Below are 23,049 nucleotides of genomic sequence, written 5' to 3' on the forward strand. Positions count from 1 at the left end.
AAGGTTTGAATCGCCGCAAAAGTGGACTTAGGGCTGAGCTAAGCCGCATCCGGTGTGCTTAGGTAATGGGCAGCCAAAACACTCGGAGAGAGACGGCGACGTCTGGCAGCGCTGTTCTGGCCGGCCGGCCGAGGAGGTGGAGCCGTGGGCCTCGACGGGGCCCTGAAATGGTGAAACACCCCGGCACTGGCTCCGAGTTCGTAGCCAGGTCGTTTGTTTAGCGGTCTACAGAGTAGTCGCGGGAGTCTTCAGGAGGCGGGCTCTCGAAGCGGCTGGAGATCGCCCAGTCGGTTCCTATTTTGCAGCCCCGAGTGGCCTTTTTGAACTACGGAGTACTCCGTATTCCGTACAGAATTTTGCGATCCATTTTTCCTATCCCTACGGCGAAACGACAGCTGCCCGATCGACTGGTGCTCTCAAGGACCCACATGCATATCGTTGTTGCTTTGTGGCAAGGAAACCATACACCGGCTGCGATTGGAGACTTTCTCAGCTAGTCCAGGACGCTCGCAGCATCGTCTACCACCTATGCTGAGATACATGGTTTTGTTGCTTTTAGCTAGGAATATGTGTATCGATAGGTGCTCCGTATGGAATACACCTTCGGATGTTGGACTTGCCGAAGAGTTCTCGAATCGTCGTTCGATCGAAAGAAATCACCAAACCCGACACGGTCACGTTCCCCCAGCGCTTTTCTTCCTCCCTTCCAACACCTTCATCACATCGCTCGCGCTATCCTTGTTCCCTTTCCTCTTTTTCGGTCCTCGCTTTCTTTTATTTCCCCCGCCACGCTCCTCCCAGACCTCTTCGTCTTCCTCATCCCCGAATCTGCTCTCCCCGAATCCCATGTCGAGATCCATAGCATCTTCCCTCTCGCGCCGTCTCGCTTCCTCCAAAAACTTCTTTCGTCGTAATATAACCTGCTCGTCTGCTTCTTCCTCTTCCTCAGTACCTTCGGGGGCAGGGGAGTTCCGCCGAATCGCCGCTGCACGTTTGAGGGCAGCGAGAATCGTAGGGTCTGAGGATAGTGGACTGGTGGATGTTGTTTCAGGTATTTCAGTCGTAGTACCAGTAGCAAAGTAATTTCGAGAAGCAGACGGTTTAGTTGGGCGTTCGTTCTGCTGTTCTGTTTCTCGCGGGGCTTTATCCTTCAAAGGCTGCTCTGTTTCCGTCTCCCCCTCGCTCGCCGAGGATGAGTCGTCATCGCCGATATCCGCAAGAGGGTTATAATCCGCTCCAATCCCCTCAAAAATATCGCCGTCGTCATCGTTCTCTTCAACAGCGTTGGCGCGTGCAAGAACTTCTGCTGGGACATCCATGCCCAGCGGCTTTGCGTCCTTATCCACTGCCAACAGGTCACCCTTATTCCCATCAGGTTTATCCAACCACCGCACTTTTCTTTTGGCTTTTCCCTCTGAGTCGGTAACGAGCAAAATTTCCTTCCGCCGGCCATTCTCGTCGGTTTCGATCCACCGCTTTTTCTGATCACTTGTTCCAATCTTCTTAAACTTCGCTCCAAGTGATAACGCTGGAGGTTCTTGTGCTAACGAAATCGGTGTGCCGGCAGCCCGACTAGCTTTCAACTGCTTCAGAATTTCATCCCTCGTCATTTTCCGTGGCGGCGGGGCCATAGTGCCTTTCTTCACCTTCTCTTCTTTCTTTGCAGCCTGCACAACATCCTTTTCCTTCTCTTCGAGGACTCGTTCAAACTCATCGTCCGCTCCGGCTCCATCGTCCTCGCGAGTCTCGTCTGGGGCAGCCGCGGCAAGCACATCAACATCCTCACCTGCCTTCACTCTTTGCAACAATTTCCAGTCTAGACCTTTGACCCGATGTGTACTACTAGAATCACCGCCAAGCCCTATTTCCCCTCTCAACTTCTCAAACGTAGCTTGATCAATCTGCCTTAGCTTCACCATATCCTCCAGCGCCTTCACTCTCTTCGCGCGGGAATCACGATCTGCTGCATCCTCATCTCCTTCCTCGGCCTGTCGCCGCAGCAGAGTGCGATCTACGTAGCCACCGGTGTATCTCGTGCCTTTTGGCGCAGAGGACTTGAATTTCTTCGCTGGTGGCGGCTGGCTTTCCCGTCGGAATTCGGCGAGTTGGCGGGCAAAGTTCGCGCTGGTAACGGCACGGCTGAATAATGCTTAAGTTAGCGTCGTCTGGCGGGTACAACCGAAGCAAAATGAAAACAAAGTGAATGTGAGGGGCATACGGCGTCATGGGAATGCTCGAACGCATCCTCGACCCAAGCGCTGCGGCCTTGGGCGTACTTCCGCTGGTATCTCCATCCTTGTCACGCCGCGGCGATAATTTATTCGCCGAGGACGGTGGCGGGTTATCAAATAATAGCCGCCTAAACTGTTCGTTATTCATGGCCTTGGGTCAGCTCGAGCGTGGTTTTAGCAAAGCACATCGCATGCCAACAAGCCGTCGAGCTTCCCATTAGGTCCACTACGGAGTAGCTCCGACCTGAGGTCAATGAAACCGGTTCGGAACAACAAAATCCCGTCCTTTACATCATGTCTGCCTCGCTTTTGTAGAATTCTGAACAGAGAAATCATTCCATTAACAGAGCTAGTTGGCATAATTTTGCCTTGCCTAGTTTTAACAATGAGGCATAACCATAGACAAACCCCTCGCTGTAAACACCGTAATACATTCGTACATCCATAGAACATGTATCATGAGAGACAATACTCCGGACATGGTGCTGCATTTCAACGCAAGCATCATGTATAACCCATAGTTATTCCTATGCTAAAATAGATCTCCATGCGAATGCAAAGGAAATTTCTTATCGCCAAACACTTTTCTCATGCGTTACTGAGTCTCCCATCCACCCGTGTTGGTTTCTGATTCCATCTTTCGACTGACAGTAGCTGGGATTCCATTGGTCAGCCAAACATCACGAATAAGCCGATCATAACGCTTCTGGTTCAAGATAAGCGGTCTGTGGTGCCTGAAACCCAGATCCACCTCGCCGTGAATGTCAAGATACGGTGCAACGTGGAAGCAGCCGTGCCTATTATGCAGGAAGAGCACGGCGCACTTGCGGATGTTAATGAATACACCGACATTCTTGCCGCACCTATGATTGAGTCGCATATTTGTTAGTAACTTGGTAAATCCTTTAAATGCCAATTAGAAAACACAGCTTACTTTTCCACGTGTCGATTACATCCACCGATCTTTGACTCGTCCATGCAGCAGGTGGCCTGACCGCAAAATATTTCGCTGCAGAACAGGCACAGGCAAGGGTCGGTTAATTCCTTTCCGGTCGTGGGGCACCGTCTCTGATTGGCCTCGTCGAACAAAGTATCATAGTACTTTGGTAATCCTACTAGCTCATAGATCGCTGGGTGAGATAGCGGCGGTCCCTCCGGACGACGGCTTTCCCCCTTTGGTCTCGACGTATTCCAGTGAGCTATCCACCCGGAGGCCAATGAATCCAGGGGATTCTCGCGAGGATCTCCCGAAAAAGAAGCAAATATCTCTTCAACAGTGGGCAGCCGTAGAAGACTCGTCAGTCGATCAATTTCTGATAGATCGGCGCAATCGACCCCAGTGTTGGGAAACTCAACACCATATTGCACGTGGAGCAAAATGGCAACCTTTCGCAGGAATGGAAGGGCGTATTTGGCCGCAACTTTCGCAAGTACCCTCAATATATATGGGGAAGGATCGTCGAAGTTAAGGGCGCCGGGATTTCGAGTCTCCCGTAAAGCTGAAGCTCGATATGTCGCAACAATCCAGTCGAAAAAGCCCCTGATGAAATCTGGTCCCTGCGTCAAGGCTTCTTCTTTTGCTTCATCGACCATTAGGAGCATGGAACAGTTCAACTGTGCTACCAGCCCTTCAGGACGAAGAATAAAACTGAGCACAACTTTAATGATTTCGGCGACATAGCAAATACGAACGACGTGATGGATATCAATATTAAGGACTGGGACTAGACATAGTGAACACTCCGCAAGGAAGACAAACGTGTCCATCGCGAATAATGGCTCAATGTTTTTGTTTTCGTTGGCAAGACTGGCAAGCCCAGAAATTCCACGGTGCCCAAGGAATAGCTGACACAACTTCCGACGATGCATATCACGGAATTCGTAGACCGTTTTATTTGCCATCGAGTTTTGCAGGCCTCCTATAGCGGCGTAGGAGAGTGCCGTCTCAGATAGAATGCGTAGGTGAGTCAACGTCATCCGAGGAATGGTATCAAGCAGAGTCGCGCCAGGTTCACATCCCACGCCACGCTGAGATATCTCTACAGCCGATATCGATGCTCCAAATGTTTTAATCAAGGTATCTGTGCGGATCAAGTCGTCCGGTGTAACGGTATTCTGCTGATAACCGAAGCGAGACGGCATTGCATTACACTGCATAGTCATTCGCAGTCTTTTGTAAACAGTCATCAGTTCAGAAACTGCAGGATCCTGTATGCCGGGAACTTGATGTAGAGAGTTCAAAATAGACCCATCCTCTCCAGGAGGAAATAGCCCAGGCATTGGCATTCTTGGAGCGGGCGGCCGCGGCCCAAATGTCAATGACGGGAGGGAAGGCGTAACCAGTTGTTCCACTTTGTTTGACAGCGGGGAGATGACATTCTTGGACACATAATCAACAAAGAAGTTTTGATAACCAGATGTGTGAAGCTTGTCACTTTCCATGATCAGGGCGTGGTTCCGGAACCGAGAGGCGGCCTGGATAAGTTTCCCGTCCAAAAATTCATCAAATTCTTCGCTCGTGACTAAAACACTTGGATATGACTCTTCTTTACCTTTCCAAATAATCGGCAGGAAAGCATTGCCAAGTGCTTTACAAAGGGGGCACACAAATTCTTTCAGCATCAGCCGCTCTGGATGGTTGCGAGCAACTTGATGGCTATGACGCCTGTAAGTTGTGTTGCAATAGGTCTCAAAGCAGGTGTAATGCATGATATGTCCACAACCAGTCATAATGGGTGCCCTGGCTACATGGGATCGAGGGAATCCTTCACCGAGGCCCTGCTTCTCCGAAATGACTTCTCCACCAGTCGAATCTAGACGACGTACCTGCTCGCGATTCTGACCGGCTATGCCAAAAGGCCGAATGGCATCGGCTGATCTGTCCAGGCTGCATGGACAATCCATAACTTCTCCAACTGAATTTTGCGCGCATTCATCCGTCTGCCTGAACATCATACTGTCTATCATCAAGGCAAATGTGCCGTACAACCTCGAGTCGTTGGTTTCTTCCTGACAGAAAATACAGTTTCCTGCAGGATATTTCCACAATTTCTTCTCCGTAGGACTTCGTACTGATGCTTTTTCATCCGCACTAAAATCTTCTTCCCCCCAATCAATTTCACCCTGGTTACTCAGAAAGTTCTGTTGTTGCTGCTGGAACTGGGCCATTATCTTTGCTTGCCTATCAAGTGCGCGTTTCTTTTTCAAGTCCAGTTCGTTTTCCACACCAGGGACAGGTGACTCGGATTCGATTTTGTCGTAGGGAAACTTAAGACCCTCCGTTGCCACAGCATAGGTTTTAGGACGTTTTTGCCAGAGGCGTTTAAGAATGTGACAGATTTTTGATCCGCAGGACTCAAATTCAGGCACAGTGGATACATGTTGGAGCAAGCCAACAATAGTCAGCTCGCCAAGTTGTGTAGACTTCATCCTGCATAGGGCGTGTGAAGTGAATGATTTAGTTGCATTCTCTGCGGAACCGTCATCTTCGCCAGCAGTGTCCTCCATAACCGCTAAGAGCAGTAAATGCAGAACCATATGAAGCAGCGCTTCAACTCTAGTTGCTGTAACACCCGGCGTACAAATCTTAAACATCAAGCAATACTCGAGACACTGATGTATAATCTGCGCAAATAGAGGTGTCTGAGTGAAATGGCTAAGATCTGCAAAAAGACCGTTAGAAATTGGCTTCAGTTTCGGCTCAAAAACAACGTCAGCTGGCTTTTTCCCAGTTTTCTTCGCCATCCATTGCTTGAAAATATTTTCGGCCTCGTCTCGCTGATTTTTGCTGTAGTGTGCAGCATACGGGTCTATGAAGTCGACATAATCTTGTTTCAACTCGAAAATGCCCGTGTCATTCAAGCCATCCGGCGCTCGGAAAGTCGCAACCTCCTCAAGCGCGTCAGGAAAGTCGTCTGAATCTGACACCTTTTCGCTCACGCGATTCACCAAGTCCGTGTATGAGAGCGGCTTGAAGCACAGTGCATGGGCAATATCTCTTTTGATTATATCGCGTTGGATAGTGGCTTCATCCTCAAGTGGTATCAGTGATGTCCGTTCAGAGACCAGCATTATCAACAGATGGATAAATTCTTCAGCAACGTCGACATGTTGTGGGTCGTCGTAACCCGGACGGACGACATAACCTCCTTTCACCCAGTCCGTAATCCCGTATCGATCGGAAACTGTAGCTAAAACACGGCTCGGATCACAAACAACCATTGCAACCTGTATCATAAAAATATTCCGGTAGTATGACACATCACGAGACATGAGTGATCGATATTGACCCATTTGATGACGAAGACTCAAGCCGTTTCTTACCCACATACCAGCTTTCAACTGGGCAAGCCATGCACAAACTCTCAATGGATAGTCGAACATCGCAAGCATAATATCTTCGTTATCAAATGACTGAGCCAGTGCTTTAGAGAATTTATGCTTCGAAATTTCGGCTGCTCGTAAAAGCAGGTCTCTCACAGTTTCCGAGGGCATGGTCCTGCCACATTCTAATAACCAGGAGAGGGTATAGTGGAGTGGATGGTGGAAACTCATTGAGCCACGCTCAACAACAAAATCCACAATCCGGTGCCGTGCCACTTTGTTGAGAGCATCAATTTCGAATTCAACATAGGGAACCGATTTGAAATGAACCAGCTCTTTAATCTCCGCTTGGTCAAACCTTTTCCTTTCGATACCAACAGAATTCACCATTGTAGAAACACTAGCAGCGATGATAGCTTCTGCAAGATGACACTGACCTTCTTTGAGTCTGTCTGGTTGAAAAGCCTCGCAGAAAAGTCGGCAGAGCCTGTTAATTTCTTTCATCAAGAGCGAGGCGCTGATCCAGGAATCTGTCTCGTATTCCACATGCTCTCCAACGGCTCGGATATTCGGGCAGATGCCCTGAGGAAGTTTAACGAGATCAAGGAATTGCAGAAGATATCGTCGTTCTAAACGAATCCGGCTCTGGACATGTTCCGAAGAGAGAAGATAACGCAAATCGAGGAAAAAGTGATACAATCGCCGGTTAGTCATTGAGCCGGAATCCATTGCAAGTGTTACAGAGGGGTTCACATCCCGGGCTTCACCAACCTGTCGAGTGGTGAGGAAGGTGTAAATGATTGCCATGATGTTAGTAAAGAAGTTCCCGCGCTCAACGATCTCCTCCGTGATGGATGGAGTGGTCAAAAGCTGTAGTGATAAATGAATAATGGAATGGTCCGGCTCTCGATCCGCAATCAGATACAGTTGGGCCAATGCTGTGTACAAGGCAGAAAACCGAAGTCCAAGAATCCGTTTGAATTCGGGAATATTGACGATAGTGCCCAAGCACAGCTCTCTAGCATCTATGCGCGCCTTCTTCCAAAGCCGTAGATCATACAAAATCAGCCAGTCGAGTCTCGTTCTCTTCCGAAGATCTTCGTACGCAAGGTATCCATGCTCATGATAGCGTGCAGGTTTGACTTCCCAGTATGGCGCCGCCTTTGAAGACCTTTTGGTCCGTAATCCCGGGGTTTTTGGAATTTTGATATTGTTTGCACCGAGCGAGCCTCGATTTCCTCCCTGCGCTTGGCTTCCTTCCTGCTCATCGTTTTCCCTATCCTCTCCACCGTCCTCATTTCGTCCAATTGGCAGCCTTGACTCCGGCCAACCTGTGTAAGCACCTGGGTTAACAAGAATAGCTGCCATTTGTTCAGCTACCCGTTCTTCTTCTCGAGTACGAGGCGGCGGGGGCGGCGGTGGTGGTTGAGGGTACCCAGCCAGTGTGGCTTCACCGGCCTCCAGGCCGTCTTCGGTGCCCATTTCGACATCTGAGTCTTCTCTCGCTTCGGTCCTGGCTGCAAGTATAGCCTCTACAAGATCGTCCGCATACGAGTCCGCCAGGTCCAAAGCTGCATCCATGTCGACGTCGTCGGCATCTTCATCCTCGTCCTCGTCCTCATCCACGTCAACTTCAACTCCACCTTCCACATCAACAGCTTCACGTATTTCATCTTCATTTTCTTCGTCATCATCCATATCCAGCGGTAGGTCACGTCCAAAAATCACCTGGCCTTGTGCGGTAATCCCTACCCTAACTCGAATACTTCTCCCTTCCTCACGTGAGTGGTCATCAATACCGTTCATGCCAATATCAACGTTAGATGCGCGGCTACCAGGTCGCCAGAGACTCAGCATTTCCTCACAAATTGTCCGCCTTAGAACCTCATTATCACCGCCGACTTGGCAGCCAGCGATGTCAGAGAACCATTCAATAATCGTACCGCACATTTGTTCTCGATAGGTATCTCTAGACGATCTGACGGTTACCGTCACCCTGATCTGCTCGATGACCCCGGAAACGCGAAGTAGGCTAGACAGGTCCTTTGAATACTTTACGACACTCCTTCCATAGTCGTTTGTTTCATTCGCTCGGTCTAGGCCAAACTGAGAACTCTCGCGACAAGCCCGAGCAACTTGCTGGGTAACCTCACGGATCGTGTGCTTTTCGTCGTTCCATAATACAACGGCGAACTCGGGGCTTTCTTCTTCGAGATCTTCACCACCATACCATTCACAAGATAATCGTGAAGCAACTTCATCCTGCCGAATATTATCCTCCGTTTTGGGGAGCCGGAGTTGCTCTGGAGAGCACGATATAACATCACAGAAATAATCGAATACTCTAGCAATCGTCGTTCTTATACTGTCGAGAAAATCTGCGGGGAGCTGCGACGATGTTTTACCCTTGTTTGCTTTCCCATCTAGGTCCGTATGGATAGCACAGTTCACAGGGAGCCTGAAAGCCTCCTCATCTCCACAGTCGCAGCACCCAGAATGGCCCCCGGAGACGAAAACGTGGTACTTATGGCCAGTGTGATCCGAAGCGTCAAAGCACCGGGCACATAAAGCGCATGTATCGTCGGTAGAACACGTCATGCATCGATATGACGCTTCTCCCACCTTGAATACATGCCCGCATCGTTTGCCACGCGCCGCTTCAGTATATTCTGCCCCTTCGACCATGCCTTGAGCTGCGGATAGCTGCCAGTAATCGCTCGGGTTGCCATCGGGGAATAGGATACGTAAATATTCATCGTTGAAACCCGCTAAAGACCGGAAAAGGAGTTGTAGAAGGTCATGTTCTGCGTCTTCGTTGTAGCGGTACTCGTACTTCTGGGGATGCGAGAGCAACGCTCGCCCAAGCGTTAACTCGAGCTCTGATGGCTTCATCTTGGAGGTGGGCCGGCCATTCGCTCACTCATTCGGCATGAGATGGTTACCGAGGGTTTAAGTCAGTGGGATATAGTGGTGGAAGTACTGGCGGTTGGAGAACCGTTTGTCTGGTATCGCGGGGTGGGTTGGCTTGATGTGGAGTTCGATAAATATGTATTTAAAGAACAAGGTAGATGCTCCGAGCAGATATCATCACATTGGCCTCAGACAATACAATGATGAACAGAAATAAGCAATGTCAGGAAACAAATTCAAACTAGGAGAAGATGACGAGTCTATCTGGTGGGAGCTTTCGAAGAGCAAAAGTGATCTTAGTCAACAGCTTTAACGGATATTGGACATGCACAATCACTACTTCCCACAGGAAACTTCACTAAAAACCACTACATTCTGCACAATTTCATTCACTTAATATTAGCTTTGTGTCAATAAGTGTCAGATTTCGGGCGCACTTCCAAAATCAGATAGTCCTGGTGTAATCTTAGGGCGAAATGAGATACAGCCACAACAGTCTGGCTTAGGATGGACTTGGACCGAAATCCCAAGGCAAAAGTAGGCCCCGGGCAATACCCGCTAGCCACAGATTCAGAATTCATCCGCCAGCACAACCCTAAAATGCCTGAAGGATAGTTGGCAGTGCCATGTTGCATCCAGAGACATGTTGTGTCCCAACACAAAACAACAAAGAAATATCTCTCTATTCGGCCATGCTAATTTGTATCTGTACAAGTGGTCTGCTTTGAAGCTTCAAAAATTATTTTAAGATAATCCCGGCAGATATTTATTCTTCCTCCTTGTTGATATATCTGTGTTTAATGTCCTTCCATTGTCGCTGTACCTCGAGTTAGTCGATTATCGCGTAGAAAACAAAAGAGGGGAGGACCGGCACATACACCCTTGTTGATAGTGTCCCAGACTCTGTTGCTGACGGTATCGAAGGCACTGTAGAATAGTATGTGAGTTATCCGAATTGCGAGTTATGCATTATTTGGTAAGATGGAGGGGGACGTACATCTCGAATGCAAACGCGCCAACGAATATCGTGCTCAGGAAGACGGCATTGCGTCGGATTAGGGTACTAGGGGAGCTATGAGTTCTGTCCAATTCTCACTAGAGAACGAAGGGGCGCGGTTCCTTACTTGTAGATTGCGGAGGAAATCTGCCCGGTGGAAATGCAATTAGCTTCCTCTGGACGCTCAAAGGGATCAAATGAAGGGACTTACTCCAGCCATTGTGAAGGTAGATCGCAGTATCTGAAGAATACTCTGGGTTCCAATGCAACGATAATGGCAGAGGGAGCTGCTTGAGAGTTAACGCCTGTCCTCACAGAGTGATGTTGGAGGAGAAAGCTGGTTGATCTCGAGAAATCACGGAATCGGGAATTTGCTGTGTTCTGATTGGCTGGGCCCAGACATCAGTCCAGACTCACTCACTCACATAGGACGAGACGGACAATCGCCCTTGTGACGAAAGAAGGTGAAACCTGTTCTCAACAACATGTTATTATGGTATCCTTTTTAGTCACTGTGATCTAGCTATTGCTTCTTCTTTTCCATTCCAACAATCACAAGCAGCAGCTCTCAGCACCTCTAGTTACCGAGCTTGCCTTAGAGAAAAGGCTGCACCATCATGTCAACCAAACCCGGTGTCTCCTCTTCTGGAATCACCACCAACACTGCAACGGGTGAGCGCCATGTCCCCTCTTCCATTCGAGCTGATGGATCTGTTCGTCGCGAGATCCGCATCCGACCCGGATATCGACCACCGGAGGACGTCGAACTCTACAAAAACAAAGCAGCTGAATCATGGAAGAGTCGCAGTAAGGCCGGTATTCCAGGCACGGAAGGGCTGAAAGACGGCGATTCTAAGCCATCCACGGCAGCAAGCGCCAAAAACGCAAAGAGACGTGAAGCCAAGAAGAAAGCAAAGTCCACCAATGAGGCAATGAGCAACGGAGCTGAGGATCACAAAGCCAACGGCGGAATTATGGCACAAGGAAACTGGCGTAACGGACCTCCCGGAGGCCAGGAGGCCGAGGCTCCTGTAGATCCAGAAGTGGAGAGGGAAAAGAAAGCGCGGAATTTGAAAAAGAAACTCAAGCAGGCTCGGGAACTTCGCGACAAAAAGGATAACGGGGAGAATTTACTTCCTGAACAATTCGAGAAAGTTATCCGGATCAACGAGTTGATTCGTCAGTTGGACGCCTTGGGTTTTGATTCGGAGGGGGAGAAGAAGGTAAAGGGACCTACCACTACGAAGGAGCAGGGAGATGCAGTGTGAAGACCGCCAGACGTTCCAGGGCGAATTTGCTTCCTGCGGCAAAGTGGTAACGACACATGACACATATGAATAATGATCCTACACCAGTAAGATGATTCGCGAGGGCCTATAGGGTATGAACACATAAGCAAGGATTCGGTCGGTGGTTCGGGACTGTCAATCCAGAAATATGAAGTGTACGGGCGATTTATGGGAGACACACTTGCTTATGGAGTGAGACAGAAGCTGGCAGGTGGCCTGGCGTTACCCATGGAGTATAAAATGCCCTGTCAGTGAATCCTATGACGACAAACCTTGATATTGAAAGGGTCTAAAACACAACCACCTATGAGTGGAGATAGCTTGATCACCTTGGATCTATGGTTCGAGAGATTCTCAATCCATAACATATTCTTTTATCCTAAGTTTTATCTATAAGCCAAGGTGAAATACGCCGGATCCTTTAGCCCGAGCTCCCAAGAGGCACTTCGTAACCTGCTACATTTTCATCAAGATATTTTTCCAACCCCGTCTCTTCACGTTTACCTGAAAGGATTGAGTGGGCTGTCAACCTTGCAGCTCGTGTGCAATCGTTAACTCCAACCCCAGTGTACCATGCTCCAGCCAGCCTTATTCCCGGGGCCACGTGCGAAAGTGAAAAATGCAGGTCCTTCATCCGAGCAGTATGTCCAACCGTATACTGCGGAATTGCATTTTTCAGCAGTTTCGCCTTGGCAACAATCGGCTCCTCATTAATATGTAGATGACGCTTCAGCACTGCTTTGGCCATTTGAATTCCCGACCGCTCATCGGGAAAATCCCCGTCTCTCCACCCGTCCCACCAGTGGCCTCCTATCATAACGGTGAGCTTAGTACCCCGTGCTGTGTCTTGACCGACGTTGGAATCGGACATAAACACAACACCCAAGGCACGTTCAGGGTTTTGTTCCAGGGGTATAGAACGAGGAATCAAGTAACCGAAACCGTGGACGGGCACCAGGTTTGGAGACCTGAAGAAGAAATTGACAACCATTACGTTAACGGCGTAATTATGACTTTCAAGCGCCACGAGGGCTCCAGTATTTGTCAGAATGGGAGCTATTTGTCGGCGGAGCTCAGCAGACGAAGTAGTCGAGACGACACAATTGTAGTCCTTCGCTCCAATCTAGGGTAAAGTATGTTTAGCATACGTGTAGTCTTGAACACTATAACTGCTCACACTTACCCGCCATTGAGTATCACGCCGCTCTATGTGATCGACACTTGAACCTGTAATTATCTCAACGTTTGGAGAGTTGGAAAGCGACGTATCCAAGGCTTCGACCAGCTGTCCCATCCCCCCTTTCAAGGCAAAGACACTAGCACCAGAGATGTAGGAGCCGATTTTACTAAGAAATTCTTTTCCTTTCTCTTCCCTGATTATTTTTCCCTCGTGGTAAAGATCGTACGGGAGATGTAGCGTCCTCTTAGTGTTGAGCAACGACCCAAAGATGCCACGCCTCGATATTTCATACTCCCAAATACGGGGTAATATTGTCTTGACACTGAGCTTATATATATCACCAGCATAGATACCATGAAAGACAGCGGAAACTATATTATCAGCAACGTCTTTCCCCAATCTCCTAGCTACGAAATCTCCCACGGATTCGTCATCAAGATCTTTGGGACGAGAGGGTCTCAAGGGCTCGGTCGCCAGCGCCCATGGTAAGCTCTTCAACGCCGGTTCCGTAAACACGCCTATAGCATTGGAGATGAGGTTTACGAGCAGGCCGGCCCCGGGTTGCGGTCCTGGTAGGCGGACAAGGTGGTCTGGGTAATAAATGTAGCGGTTGCGCGAAGCAGCGTCATGAATGCCCGTACGAAGGATCTGCTTTTCGAGACCGAACTCGTTTATCTATATATCATCAGAACTTAAATCAGCTTTCTGTGCAACCATATAAGCCTGTAACAAGTCAGGTAAATGCCCACCAGTTCGAGCGTGGAAAACGCACTCGCCGTAGCACGGAGGGTGCGAGGTCCATAGTCGAAAAGCACATCTCCACCAATATTGACGTTGATCCTCTCAGAATCCAGCCATCCGCCTAGACGATCTGAGCGCTCCCAGATCGTGACTTTAGTCGATTGGTCTTTTGCAAGATGATAAGCAGTTGCAAGGCCGGTAATGCCACCACCGATTACTGCGACATTTCTTGTGTCATTGCTAGCTGTGGATGAGAAATTAAGTCGAGTTCGGTTCCTTAAATGCTTCGAAAATACAACGCGTGGCCTGGTGGAAAACCTGTGCGCTTGAGCAAGCGTCCATAGCTCTTCAACTGCATGGGCGGACGAACATCGCGAACGCATTGCAGGGCAGCCAAATGGAGTGATTCAAGGAGAAAGAGATTATGCCGCAATGAACGCAAGTTCATTAGATATCAATTGGATATTCTGTTCAATGGATGAAATACTTCGATGTATTTACGGGGGCATCGCACACTAGCAATTCATGGTCGCCATTCCCCGATGAACGGATCACCGAGGTTCCGATCGCCATTTGCAATGCGGGTTTGTTTTTTAAGTACAATCTGTGGCAATAATCCGCGTTTCTGAATATTATTCTTGAATACGGAGTACCCTAACAATGATTTAAAGGAAGCCAGCGGTGTAAATATTCAAATCCCAAACTGTACATTTCTTAGTATCTAACAATTGACCGTAGAACGAGCGCTGTAGAATAAGAACTTTATGAACATTTCCCGTTCCCCTGGATCCCAGTTTGGCCAGTCATCCGAATGAACGCCATTATTCATGCCAAAAGAAAATAAAGACCAAGTAACACAAGGGAAATTATCGGCACAAAGGGCCTGTCTTAAGGGAATATCCGCAAATCTCACCAACATCGAAGCCTACTGCTTTCGGGATAAGGGAAAACTCCATCCTTTTAGGTAACAATCTCAGCCTCGCTGGACGAGGGTGGTGGTTTGATCAACTCCTCTTCGCCGGCTTCATCCGAAACGAATTTGCGCTCACTAACATGAGGGGCATCTTTCCTTTCAGCGGTCCAAACTTTGTCCGAGAAGACTCCTTTCTGCCCTTCAGAGTGTTTGAAAGGACATGTGGGATTTAGGCATGGCTTATACCGACACGGTATTTGCTGATGGGTGAATTTGCAGCCGGGAACAGAGCAGTCGGCTCCATTCCGACACAGAGGCATAGACGGATGCTTGAATTGGCAGTGAGGATTCTGACAGTGCGGGAAGTACTTGCAGAGCTCTTCCGACTGGTGCATTGCTTTCTGTGCCGGAGAAGGATGCCGAGCAACACACTTTCGGTTCTTGCATGCAGCTCCAAACGGGCAGACATCAGAGACATCAACTGTAGTACCTTCCGGCGCCGCCGGCGACTGGTGGGCATAAGGGCAATCTTTATTCGTACACCTCAGGTTGTAGCGGCAAACACCTTCCGTTCCTCGATCCTGCGACTCGCTTTGCGGTGCTTCTTCCATTTGAGTGTCCGTACTTTCTTTTGGGCCACCGTCTACATCCATGTTGGTGCCCTGGTTATGCTGCCGGCCATTCTGATGATGTCTTTGGAAGTGAGGATTTCTATCCTTGTGGTGTTCCGCGCGCTCAAATAATGATCGCCCCTGATTCTGAAGTCCTTGCGCGGTTTGAAAAGCGGGGTTTATGGCTGGCGGAACGAACCCGGGCATAAACTGTGCCATCATTCGAGCCTGCTCTTCAAATAAGGCCATCATTTGCATTTGTTGTTGGGGCGTCATCATATTGGACCCGGGAGGCATATTCTGCATTGGGTTATTTCCCATTCCCATAGCACCCATTCCCATGTTCATCCCCATTCCGCCGGCCTGCCTGCCCCCTCCGGAGCGACCACCCCTTGCTTGAAAGGCTCTAGGACCCCTTGGTGGTTCCCGGTGCATATTTATTCTTTCGGCACCGCTTTGATTTCGGACCCGATGTAGGACGGACTCGCTTGATCGGTCCATAGCCCTCGTTATTTGGCCTAAAAGCCGTCCTCTTCCGTTCTGTTTAGGATTTCGCATATTTCTGGGACCGCTTGGTCTAATAAGACAAGAAACATCAGTCCCGTGACATCGCAGATATTAAAGCAGGGATAAACTCACAGTCCGCCCTCTCGAGGTTGTAAAGGAGAATCAGTCATCTCGGCATCAAACTTAAGAGGCGCACTGGCAGGTGCGGCAGCATCATCGCTCCCTTCGGTAAATGATGGAATAGCCTGCGCTGCATTCTCTAGCTCTAGCTCGGCCAGTTCACCGTTTAACCGCTTGTTTAACAGCTCGACTTGTTCGAACAGCCATCTCGAAAAGTCAACAGCTTCCGTGTCATCGGGCCCAAGGCCGAGGAGGTCGTTTGCCAATTCCGACGCGATCTGTTCCTGTGTTTTGCCGTTTACCAGCATCAAAATGACATACTCGGCCAGCGCCGAATCATCTCCACCACCCGTACTCCACCCAACCTCCACCAACTTGGGTTGTATAACTTCATTGAGAGCCTGAGCTAGAGGCGTATTCAACTCGACTGAGATTGCCATGATGCGGGTATCGTGCAAAATGCGATCGGTGAAAGAGGCCGTTATTCAGTGGCGATCGGTCAGAAGACGGTATTAAAACGTGCGCTGGACGAGAGACCTTGACAAAGGCTTTGATGTACAGAAAGGAAATGACTAGCGCTTTGGTGATAGTAGGGAATACAAGTATCAACCTCCCACCATCTCAAATGAACGTCTGTTGAGATGAAGCAGCGAGCTTGAAGGCGAAGCTCTCTTGCAGGTTGCTTCTGCTTGCTCAAAGACTGCGACAGCCACACCACACCCTAGCCACAGAACACATATAATATTACTAAGCAGGTGCTGAGTCAGTCGCGTGTTTGTGGCTGGTGCCCATTGCTATCTTATCAGCGGATCGTCGGCTGTTTGTTTTGTTGTTTGCTCTGGATCTCACTCACTGCGAGCAGCTCCTCAGCACATGCGTAAGTGTGTACGCGCCATGTAGCCAGACGTCGCTCGACCTCAACCTACATCGCTAGCAGAGGTGAGATGGCCTTGCATGTTAATAATCCAAGATATCTGAATCAAAATCATTGCGTCGTTCATCACCACCAAAATGCGATTCCTACTTGTATCTTACTTTCTCCTTACAGCTGGTAGCTTCGTCTCTGCGATTTGGCCAGAACCTGCCCACTATACGCACGGAGACACTGTGGTATTGCTGGATCCGTCAGTTCGCTTTACCTATCAACGTGGGGAGTTCAGGGTCTATGATGAGGGTGGGAGCTATTTCACTGCCAGCACGGACTATGGCCGTCTAATGAGACTGCTAGAACCGCAATGGTTCGGTATTGGGAATCTCCACCCAAATTCAGAGAAGTCGGTAGATGATATCCTCAAGAAAGCCATAAAGCGCACCAGAAAGGAGCTTCGGCGTACCAGATTTGTACCTTGGAAATTTCATCCTCGTAATCAATCGTTCGAGCCACGGTCTCTGAGGCGAGAGGAAGCGATCAAAGAGATTTTGATCGAAGAGGCGCCCTCAGACGATGAGATTTTAAGTCGTGACTATATAAGCGGAGATGAAAGCTATGAAATCAGGATCACTAAGAAAGGCAAGGCGACGATTTTGACAGCGTCTCCAATTGGAACCCTCCGCGCGCTTCAAACTCTTCCACAACTGTTCTATGCCCATTCGTCTGGTGGCGTATATACACCGTATGCCCCAATTTCAATCTCAGACAAACCAAAATGGAGCCACCGAGGTCTAAACCTCGATATCTCACGAAATCCTATCGGCCCTAATGATGTGAAAAGGACAATTGATGCCATGGCATCGGTAAAGCTGAACCGGCTGCACATCCATGCCACTGATTCCCAATCGTGGCCTCTGGATATTCCGTCGCTGCCGTCAATGGCGGCTAAGGCTGCATATCATCCTGGACTTGTCTGGTCATCGTCTGATCTACGAAATGTGCAAAAATACGGGTTAGCAAGGGGAGTCTCTACTTTCATCGAAATTGACATGCCTGGCCACACAGGATCCATAGGGCATGCGTTTCCGGACCTAGTTGTGGCTTTCGGTAATGACAGCTGGGATAAATATGCCCTAGAACCTCCTTGCGGTCAGGTGAAACTAAATGATTCGGCTGTTCGCCGTTTCTTTGATACCGTTATGGCCGATATCTTACCTCGAGTATCTCCATTCACCGCATATTTCCATACAGGAGGAGATGAATTCAATCTCCAGAGCTATATGCTCGAGGAGACCATACGTTCAAATGACCCAAAAGTACTCAAGCCTCTTCTCCAGGATTTCGTTAATCGCGTGCATATGCAGATCATGGAAGCTGGACTGACACCAATCGTTTGGGAAGAGCTTGTTCTCGACTGGGACCTTACTTTCCCTTCGCAACAATCAGAAACCCAGGGGATTATTGTACAGGCCTGGCGAAACTCTACAGCAGTCAGACAAATCCTGGAGAAAGGTTACCGCACGATCTTTGGATCAGGGGATGCCTGGTATCTTGACTGCGGAGTAGGAGGGTTTATCAACCCTCGGCCGGGATCCGGTGCTGTCAAGGAGCCATATCTTGACTGGTGCTCCCCCACTAAGAACTGGCGACACATATACACATACAATCCACTAGAGGGCATACCCGAAGAGCTGCAGTCGCTGCTCGAAGGGGGTGAAACGCACATGTGGGCAGAGAACGTGGATCCTGTGAACATGGACCAGATGATCTGGCCACGAGCAGCCTCGGCAGCGGAGGTGCTCTGGAGCGGACCCCGGGCGCGCGACGATATCATGGAGGCGTCTCATCGGCTTGGAAAATGGAGGGAGCGAGCGGTGATCGACATGGGGGTCGGGGCGAGCATGGTGCAGATGACGTATTGCCTTATGCGCGAGGGCAGTTGCGAATTGTGAGCTCAAACTGCATGTTCCTCCTCAGACTTGACCAGAGGGCTCAATCTTCGTAAGATGCTGACCCGGATGAGATTGTGTCCGAGGGTTAGACAATGACGGAGTCAATTGCGGCGAGCATTCATGCGACATTCATCTCTGAAATGTATGTAAGGCAATCAGCTAAACTTGTGTCGAGACATGCCTATTTTATGTATGGCGGAGAAGCGGAGGTTTGGAGAGGTCACAACAGCGAATACGAGTACGCTGAGGCCCTTTGAGCTCTCTTCATTGGCCCGATATTTGCCTTCGTAATCGGAACATAGGCCAAGAAACCGGTTGCTCCGCAGTTTTGGAGTGAAATAACTAAAGCCATTGAAGCTCTGAGACTGGGATGTTTTGCATATTGTGTGCATCCATAATGCTGCATGGGAATTAAACTTGTTAAAAAGCCCAGCTTCCAAGAGTGTTCCAAGTTGCTGGCTCAGAAGTTGTTCCGAATCCGGGGCAACCCAACGGCTTTTGTCTCAGAAAAGCAGCTGACATCTCCCCCGTACCAACTGCTAACCGACTGCTGGCAGCAGCCATTAGATTCTCTTATCGCCAAAACACTAGTTGCTGGTTAACTCAGTCGCTTAATAACCTTGAACCCAGGCAGCACAATTTCCAAGTGTCGAGAGAACAACCCGCCCGCGAAATCCAAGCATGTGAAGCCGGGGTATAACAATCCCGCCGGAAAATGTGGAGAGCGGTGTCTTTGCTTTCATTGTGAATCTCGATCTCAAAGTGGAGTTGACAGGATAAATAGTGAAGCCCTTTGTTTGAACTTTTTATTTTTCTTTTTTCCCCCAATGCTCAGCCACTCACTCTCTTTCATCCTTTTGGCCGTGGAGTGATCGTTTATTCCCACGTCATCTTCCCTCTCCCTCGGAAAACCGGCAGGCCACCCCACGTCGACCTCTGTATATACAGGCCGTGGTGGCTTCCTCCATACAGAGAACTTCATCGTATCTGCACATACATTCGTGTTTCCTTTGTTCATTGACTGGGGATTGAGGCACGGCCGTCTGCCATAGCTCAGCGGCTCCTCGGTTTTGGCCTATCCCTTCCGAAACGTTCACTGAAACCTGAAAAACGGAAGCCCGTCGATGTAACCGAAAACTCCGTGAAACATCGATGACCGCCTTGTCGCGAGACTTCTGAATATACATATCGTCCCCTTCGTATATACATATTATATCGTACATATACTCCTTTTTTTCCCCTAATCGCCGTGGGATCATACACAGTCTGCACATTCTTGTCCGTGGCATTACCACCCGGTCTCGATCAGACTATATATATATCTGCATATACATCCTACAAGTATCAGCTCCGTGGATGTTGCAATACTGAAAAGCCACCGTTTTTGGAACCTGACTGCCCCGACAGGAGGAAAGCAAGACCTGAGCTAGAGCGGGACATCGGGTCGGACAATATGCTTGAAGAATTGGTTACCGCAGTCTCGCCTGGACAGGCAGTCCTGATTGCGTTCGGCCTGTTCGCTACCTTTCTATTTATCTTGGATTTAAAAATCGATTGGCGCATCCAGAAATTAGGGCCACAGGCACCGCGTGTAAGGACTTATCTTCCCTTGGGTACGTAGCCCCCTGTCCGAGATATCTTTCCGCCGAGGAAGACTAACCGTCCAGTGCAGGCGCTGATTTCATCTATCGGGCAATGAAGGCTGCCGGCAAGCAGAAGGATCTCGAGTTCTGGACTAAGATGACCGAGGTTCCCAAATATACCGGTCCTGGCCGACTTTCGACCTTTGAGGTCAAATTTAGCTGCTATTCCCGCAGCCTTTTCACTATCGATCCGGACAATATCAAAGCAGTGCTCACTGGCCAATTTGCCGACTATGGCAAAGGGAGAAGGTTTCACGAAGAGTGGAGGGACTTCCTGGGGGATAGCATTTTTGCCACGGACGGCGAGCTTTGGTCGAAATCCCGGCAGTTGATTCGCCCCATGTTCTCGAGAGATCGGATCGTTGACACTGAAATCTTCGAAAAGCATATCCACAAGTTGATTCCGTTGCTTGGTGGTGGCGCGAATCAAGATGGGAGTAAAGTCGTCGATGTTGGCCCGTTGTTCTTCCGCTTTACTTTGGACGCTGCCACCGACTATCTTCTGGGTCAGAGCGTCGACAGCTTGGACAACCCGAAGACCACATTCGCGGAATCATTCCAATATGTGCTTCATCGTCAATCCGTTATTTTTAGGTCTGGGTATGTTCTTCGTCCCTTCTGCGGTTCTAGGATTCGCCCTTCATTCTAGTTTTAACATCCATTTTAGACCTCTGAGTCCACTTCTGTCACGTAAGCTCTTCCACGAGAACCTCAAGAAGATGGACGATTTTATGCAGCCATTCATTGAACAAGTCCGTGCCCTCACTCCCGAGGAGCTTGATCACAAACTTTCCAAGAAGGATACGTTCCTTCATGCTCTCGCTCGGTTCACCCGTGACCCAACCGTTCTCCGCGACCAATTAGTCGCCATCCTTCTCGCCGGTCGTGACACCACAGCAGCCACACTCTCTTTCTGCATTTTCGAGCTTTCCCGGCACCCCGCAGTCGTGCAGAGACTCCGCAATGAAATCGAAACCGTCTGCGGCAACCGCAAGCCCACGTATTCCGAGCTCAAAGAAATGAAATACCTCAACGCCGTGCTGAATGAAACCATGCGCCTCTATCCTGTCGTTCCATTTAACGTTCGCCACGCCCTCGTCGACACCACTCTTCCGCGTGGTGGAGGCTCAGACGGCCAATCGACCATCGGTGTACCCGCCGACACTCGAATCGTGTATTCGACCATGGCCATGCAGCGTCGCAGAGATCTCTACCCGCCACCACCTGTTCCAGGCGAGAAGACCTTACAGCCATACTTCGATCCACTCCTGTTCCACCCAGAGCGCTGGCTATCGGGCTGGCAGCCAAAGCCATGGCATTTCATTCCGTTCAACGGCGGGCCGAGAATCTGTCTGGGTCAGCAGTTTGCAACGATTGAGATGGGGTACACTGTCACCAGGATCCTCCAGCATTACCCTGAGATCATTGGCGTGGGAGCACCGAAGCCAGGGACAGATCCAAAGTTCAAGTTTGATGTTACTTTGAGTCCAGGCCAGAGACTGGATTGTGTTTTTGTGAAAAAGGAGGAGTAATTCACAATTAGGTATCCTTTCCCTTTTTCGTCCGACCCTTGACGGGTTTGGATTTTCTTAATGCCGATGTGTATATGATTGCATTTATTTCTGTCGGATGTACTCTGTACGTATGTACATACTCTTTGAGCACATGCTACCCGTACTTCATGTTATAGGTGAGTAATGGCAACTCGATAATGAACATCTTCTTTTGTCATGTCAAGAAGCTAGTTATAGGAGTGAAGATTCGAGTAAGAGACACTTACCCCCGTCTTCCTGCATGTCAAGCATTGCACAGTCAATCTGGGACTATCCATTCCGTCGGGGGATCTTGATCGTTTCGAATTTTCAGCACTGAAGAGGTAAGACAAACTTCAGAAACCTCATCACTGCAGGATCAAGACAGATTTCACTCAGGCGGGAATCAACAGGCCAAAATTATATCTACTCGCCGGGAAAATCATTCCACATCGCATGATATCTGTGGCACCAGTCGCAGCTGGGCGCATGGGTTCTCTCAGCCGTCCTTCAATGGCTTCTCAAATAGCGCCCGCCATATAGATAGTGCAACCGAGTGCAAATTCTTTTTGAGAAAGCAAGAATTAATGGCTTAAGAGGAATCTGTTGCTTCAACAACTAACGTTCCTTTTGTAGCACAAGTGTGTATAGAATTCTTTTTATTTTCAACTTCGGGGAGGTAGGCTGGTAGCTCGAACCGTATCTGTGTGAAAGCAGAGGTGACGAGCGATAGCTATTTAACTAGTTAACTAGTTAGTTAGTTACCTGCTACACGGGGTAGAGAGTAGCACATAGAAATGGAGCGACGCAACAGTTTCTATGCTACCACAACCGTGCAATGCTCGAGGAGTCCAACTTAATCTTTCTATATTCTGTGGAATACTTGCCGTTAGAAAATGCATGAGCCCTTGCTTTGCCCAAAATGGCCTGATATCTTAACTTGACCGTTTCAACCGAAATGGCGCTGTGGCTCCGGTGGATTTCTTCGAAAACAGCGAGAGAAGCCGCCGTGGATGCAAGGCGAAACTTATGGAGTGTGTCATCCAGATCGAAAACAACGCACTCAACACTCGACAGGAGGGTTCTTATTTCCGGTTGCACATCGTCGTACATGGTGATATAGTAGTTGCCCAGTAGACTTAATGAACGGCTTCTCCTATCAGACGATGAAATAATTATAGAGGCTGATGAGCTTTTGAGATTCAACAAAGAGAACTTGGGAGCTGTCA

At 49.1% G+C, this 23,049-nt stretch overlaps 8 protein-coding genes across 8 annotated transcripts; 3 read left to right on the forward strand and 5 right to left on the reverse strand.

Moving 5' to 3' along the window:
• Positions 1-340: 340 nt before the first annotated feature.
• Positions 341-2,425, reverse strand: CIMG_01110 (uncharacterized protein). Its single transcript, XM_001247338.2, has 2 exons — positions 2,219-2,425; positions 341-2,139 (listed from the first exon to the last, which is right to left on the reverse strand). The coding sequence occupies exons 1-2, from the start codon at positions 2,377-2,379 to the stop codon at positions 675-677; spliced, it is 1,626 nt and encodes a 541-aa protein (XP_001247339.1). The 5' UTR covers positions 2,380-2,425; the 3' UTR covers positions 341-674.
• A 136-nt stretch (positions 2,426-2,561) lies between these two features.
• CIMG_01109 (ubiquitin-protein ligase E3 component) lies at positions 2,562-9,700 on the reverse strand. Its single transcript, XM_001247337.2, has 2 exons — positions 3,166-9,700; positions 2,562-3,094 (listed from the first exon to the last, which is right to left on the reverse strand). The coding sequence occupies exons 1-2, from the start codon at positions 9,444-9,446 to the stop codon at positions 2,827-2,829; spliced, it is 6,549 nt and encodes a 2,182-aa protein (XP_001247338.1). The 5' UTR covers positions 9,447-9,700; the 3' UTR covers positions 2,562-2,826.
• Positions 9,701-10,123: 423 nt separating this feature from the next.
• On the reverse strand, positions 10,124-10,758 carry CIMG_01108 (ubiquinol-cytochrome c reductase subunit 9). Its single transcript, XM_001247336.2, has 5 exons — positions 10,673-10,758; positions 10,589-10,608; positions 10,462-10,527; positions 10,343-10,391; positions 10,124-10,281 (listed from the first exon to the last, which is right to left on the reverse strand). Exons 1-5 carry the CDS (start codon positions 10,679-10,681, stop codon positions 10,231-10,233), a joined length of 195 nt encoding a protein of 64 aa, XP_001247337.1. The 5' UTR covers positions 10,682-10,758; the 3' UTR covers positions 10,124-10,230.
• A 174-nt stretch (positions 10,759-10,932) lies between these two features.
• CIMG_01107 (RNA binding protein Pym) lies at positions 10,933-12,093 on the forward strand. Its single transcript, XM_001247335.2, has one exon. The coding sequence runs from the start codon at positions 11,079-11,081 to the stop codon at positions 11,727-11,729; it is 651 nt and encodes a 216-aa protein (XP_001247336.1). The 5' UTR covers positions 10,933-11,078; the 3' UTR covers positions 11,730-12,093.
• On the reverse strand, positions 12,086-14,140 carry CIMG_01106 (protoporphyrinogen oxidase). Its single transcript, XM_001247334.2, has 3 exons — positions 13,680-14,140; positions 12,934-13,605; positions 12,086-12,873 (listed from the first exon to the last, which is right to left on the reverse strand). The coding sequence occupies exons 1-3, from the start codon at positions 14,052-14,054 to the stop codon at positions 12,172-12,174; spliced, it is 1,749 nt and encodes a 582-aa protein (XP_001247335.1). The 5' UTR covers positions 14,055-14,140; the 3' UTR covers positions 12,086-12,171.
• A 213-nt stretch (positions 14,141-14,353) lies between these two features.
• Positions 14,354-16,465, reverse strand: CIMG_01105 (nuclear polyadenylated RNA-binding protein Nab2). Its single transcript, XM_001247333.2, has 2 exons — positions 15,835-16,465; positions 14,354-15,772 (listed from the first exon to the last, which is right to left on the reverse strand). Exons 1-2 carry the CDS (start codon positions 16,260-16,262, stop codon positions 14,632-14,634), a joined length of 1,569 nt encoding a protein of 522 aa, XP_001247334.1. The 5' UTR covers positions 16,263-16,465; the 3' UTR covers positions 14,354-14,631.
• Positions 16,466-16,833: 368 nt separating this feature from the next.
• CIMG_01104 (chitobiase 2) lies at positions 16,834-18,645 on the forward strand (the record flags this gene model as incomplete). The annotated part of the gene is made up of 1 exon (XM_001247332.2): positions 16,834-18,645. One exon carries the CDS (start codon positions 16,834-16,836, stop codon positions 18,643-18,645), a length of 1,812 nt encoding a protein of 603 aa, XP_001247333.2.
• A 1,098-nt stretch (positions 18,646-19,743) lies between these two features.
• Positions 19,744-22,025, forward strand: CIMG_01103 (cytochrome P450 alkane hydroxylase). The gene is made up of 3 exons (XM_001247331.2): positions 19,744-20,258; positions 20,318-20,888; positions 20,956-22,025. Exons 1-3 carry the CDS (start codon positions 20,099-20,101, stop codon positions 21,818-21,820), a joined length of 1,596 nt encoding a protein of 531 aa, XP_001247332.1. The 5' UTR covers positions 19,744-20,098; the 3' UTR covers positions 21,821-22,025.
• Positions 22,026-23,049: the final 1,024 nt, after the last annotated feature.

This window comes from Coccidioides immitis, assembly GCF_000149335.2.
Source record: "Coccidioides immitis RS genomic scaffold supercont3.1, whole genome shotgun sequence".
In the NCBI taxonomy this organism is placed as follows: domain Eukaryota; kingdom Fungi; phylum Ascomycota; class Eurotiomycetes; order Onygenales; family Onygenaceae; genus Coccidioides; species Coccidioides immitis.

Excerpts from the sequence above, each read along its gene's own strand:
- CIMG_01107 (XM_001247335.2), top strand. The coding sequence starts at position 11,079 with ATGTCAACCAAACCCGGTGTCTCCTCTTCTGGAATCACCACCAACACT.
- CIMG_01108 (XM_001247336.2), bottom strand. Across the intron at positions 10,528-10,588 it reads ATTTCCTCCGCAATCTACAA|TACCCTAATCCGACGCAATG; the intron begins GTAAGGAACCGC and ends TAGCTCCCCTAG. Across the intron at positions 10,392-10,461 it reads GGCGCGTTTGCATTCGAGAT|TGCCTTCGATACCGTCAGCA; the intron begins GTACGTCCCCCT and ends ACTATTCTACAG.
- CIMG_01105 (XM_001247333.2), bottom strand. The coding sequence starts at position 16,262 with ATGGCAATCTCAGTCGAGTTGAATACGCCTCTAGCTCAGGCTCTCAAT. Across the intron at positions 15,773-15,834 it reads CAACCTCGAGAGGGCGGACT|ACCAAGCGGTCCCAGAAATA; the intron begins GTGAGTTTATCC and ends TTGTCTTATTAG.
- CIMG_01109 (XM_001247337.2), bottom strand. The coding sequence starts at position 9,446 with ATGAAGCCATCAGAGCTCGAGTTAACGCTTGGGCGAGCGTTGCTCTCG. Across the intron at positions 3,095-3,165 it reads TGTAATCGACACGTGGAAAA|GTGCGGCAAGAATGTCGGTG; the intron begins GTAAGCTGTGTT and ends ACTCAATCATAG.
- CIMG_01103 (XM_001247331.2), top strand. The coding sequence starts at position 20,099 with ATGCTTGAAGAATTGGTTACCGCAGTCTCGCCTGGACAGGCAGTCCTG. Across the intron at positions 20,259-20,317 it reads AAGGACTTATCTTCCCTTGG|GCGCTGATTTCATCTATCGG; the intron begins GTACGTAGCCCC and ends CGTCCAGTGCAG. Across the intron at positions 20,889-20,955 it reads TCCGTTATTTTTAGGTCTGG|ACCTCTGAGTCCACTTCTGT; the intron begins GTATGTTCTTCG and ends CATCCATTTTAG.
- CIMG_01110 (XM_001247338.2), bottom strand. The coding sequence starts at position 2,379 with ATGAATAACGAACAGTTTAGGCGGCTATTATTTGATAACCCGCCACCG. Across the intron at positions 2,140-2,218 it reads TCGAGCATTCCCATGACGCC|CCGTGCCGTTACCAGCGCGA; the intron begins GTATGCCCCTCA and ends AGCATTATTCAG.
- CIMG_01106 (XM_001247334.2), bottom strand. The coding sequence starts at position 14,054 with ATGCGTTCGCGATGTTCGTCCGCCCATGCAGTTGAAGAGCTATGGACG. Across the intron at positions 13,606-13,679 it reads CGTTTTCCACGCTCGAACTG|ATAAACGAGTTCGGTCTCGA; the intron begins GTGGGCATTTAC and ends GATGATATATAG. Across the intron at positions 12,874-12,933 it reads GGCGTGATACTCAATGGCGG|ATTGGAGCGAAGGACTACAA; the intron begins GTAAGTGTGAGC and ends ACTTTACCCTAG.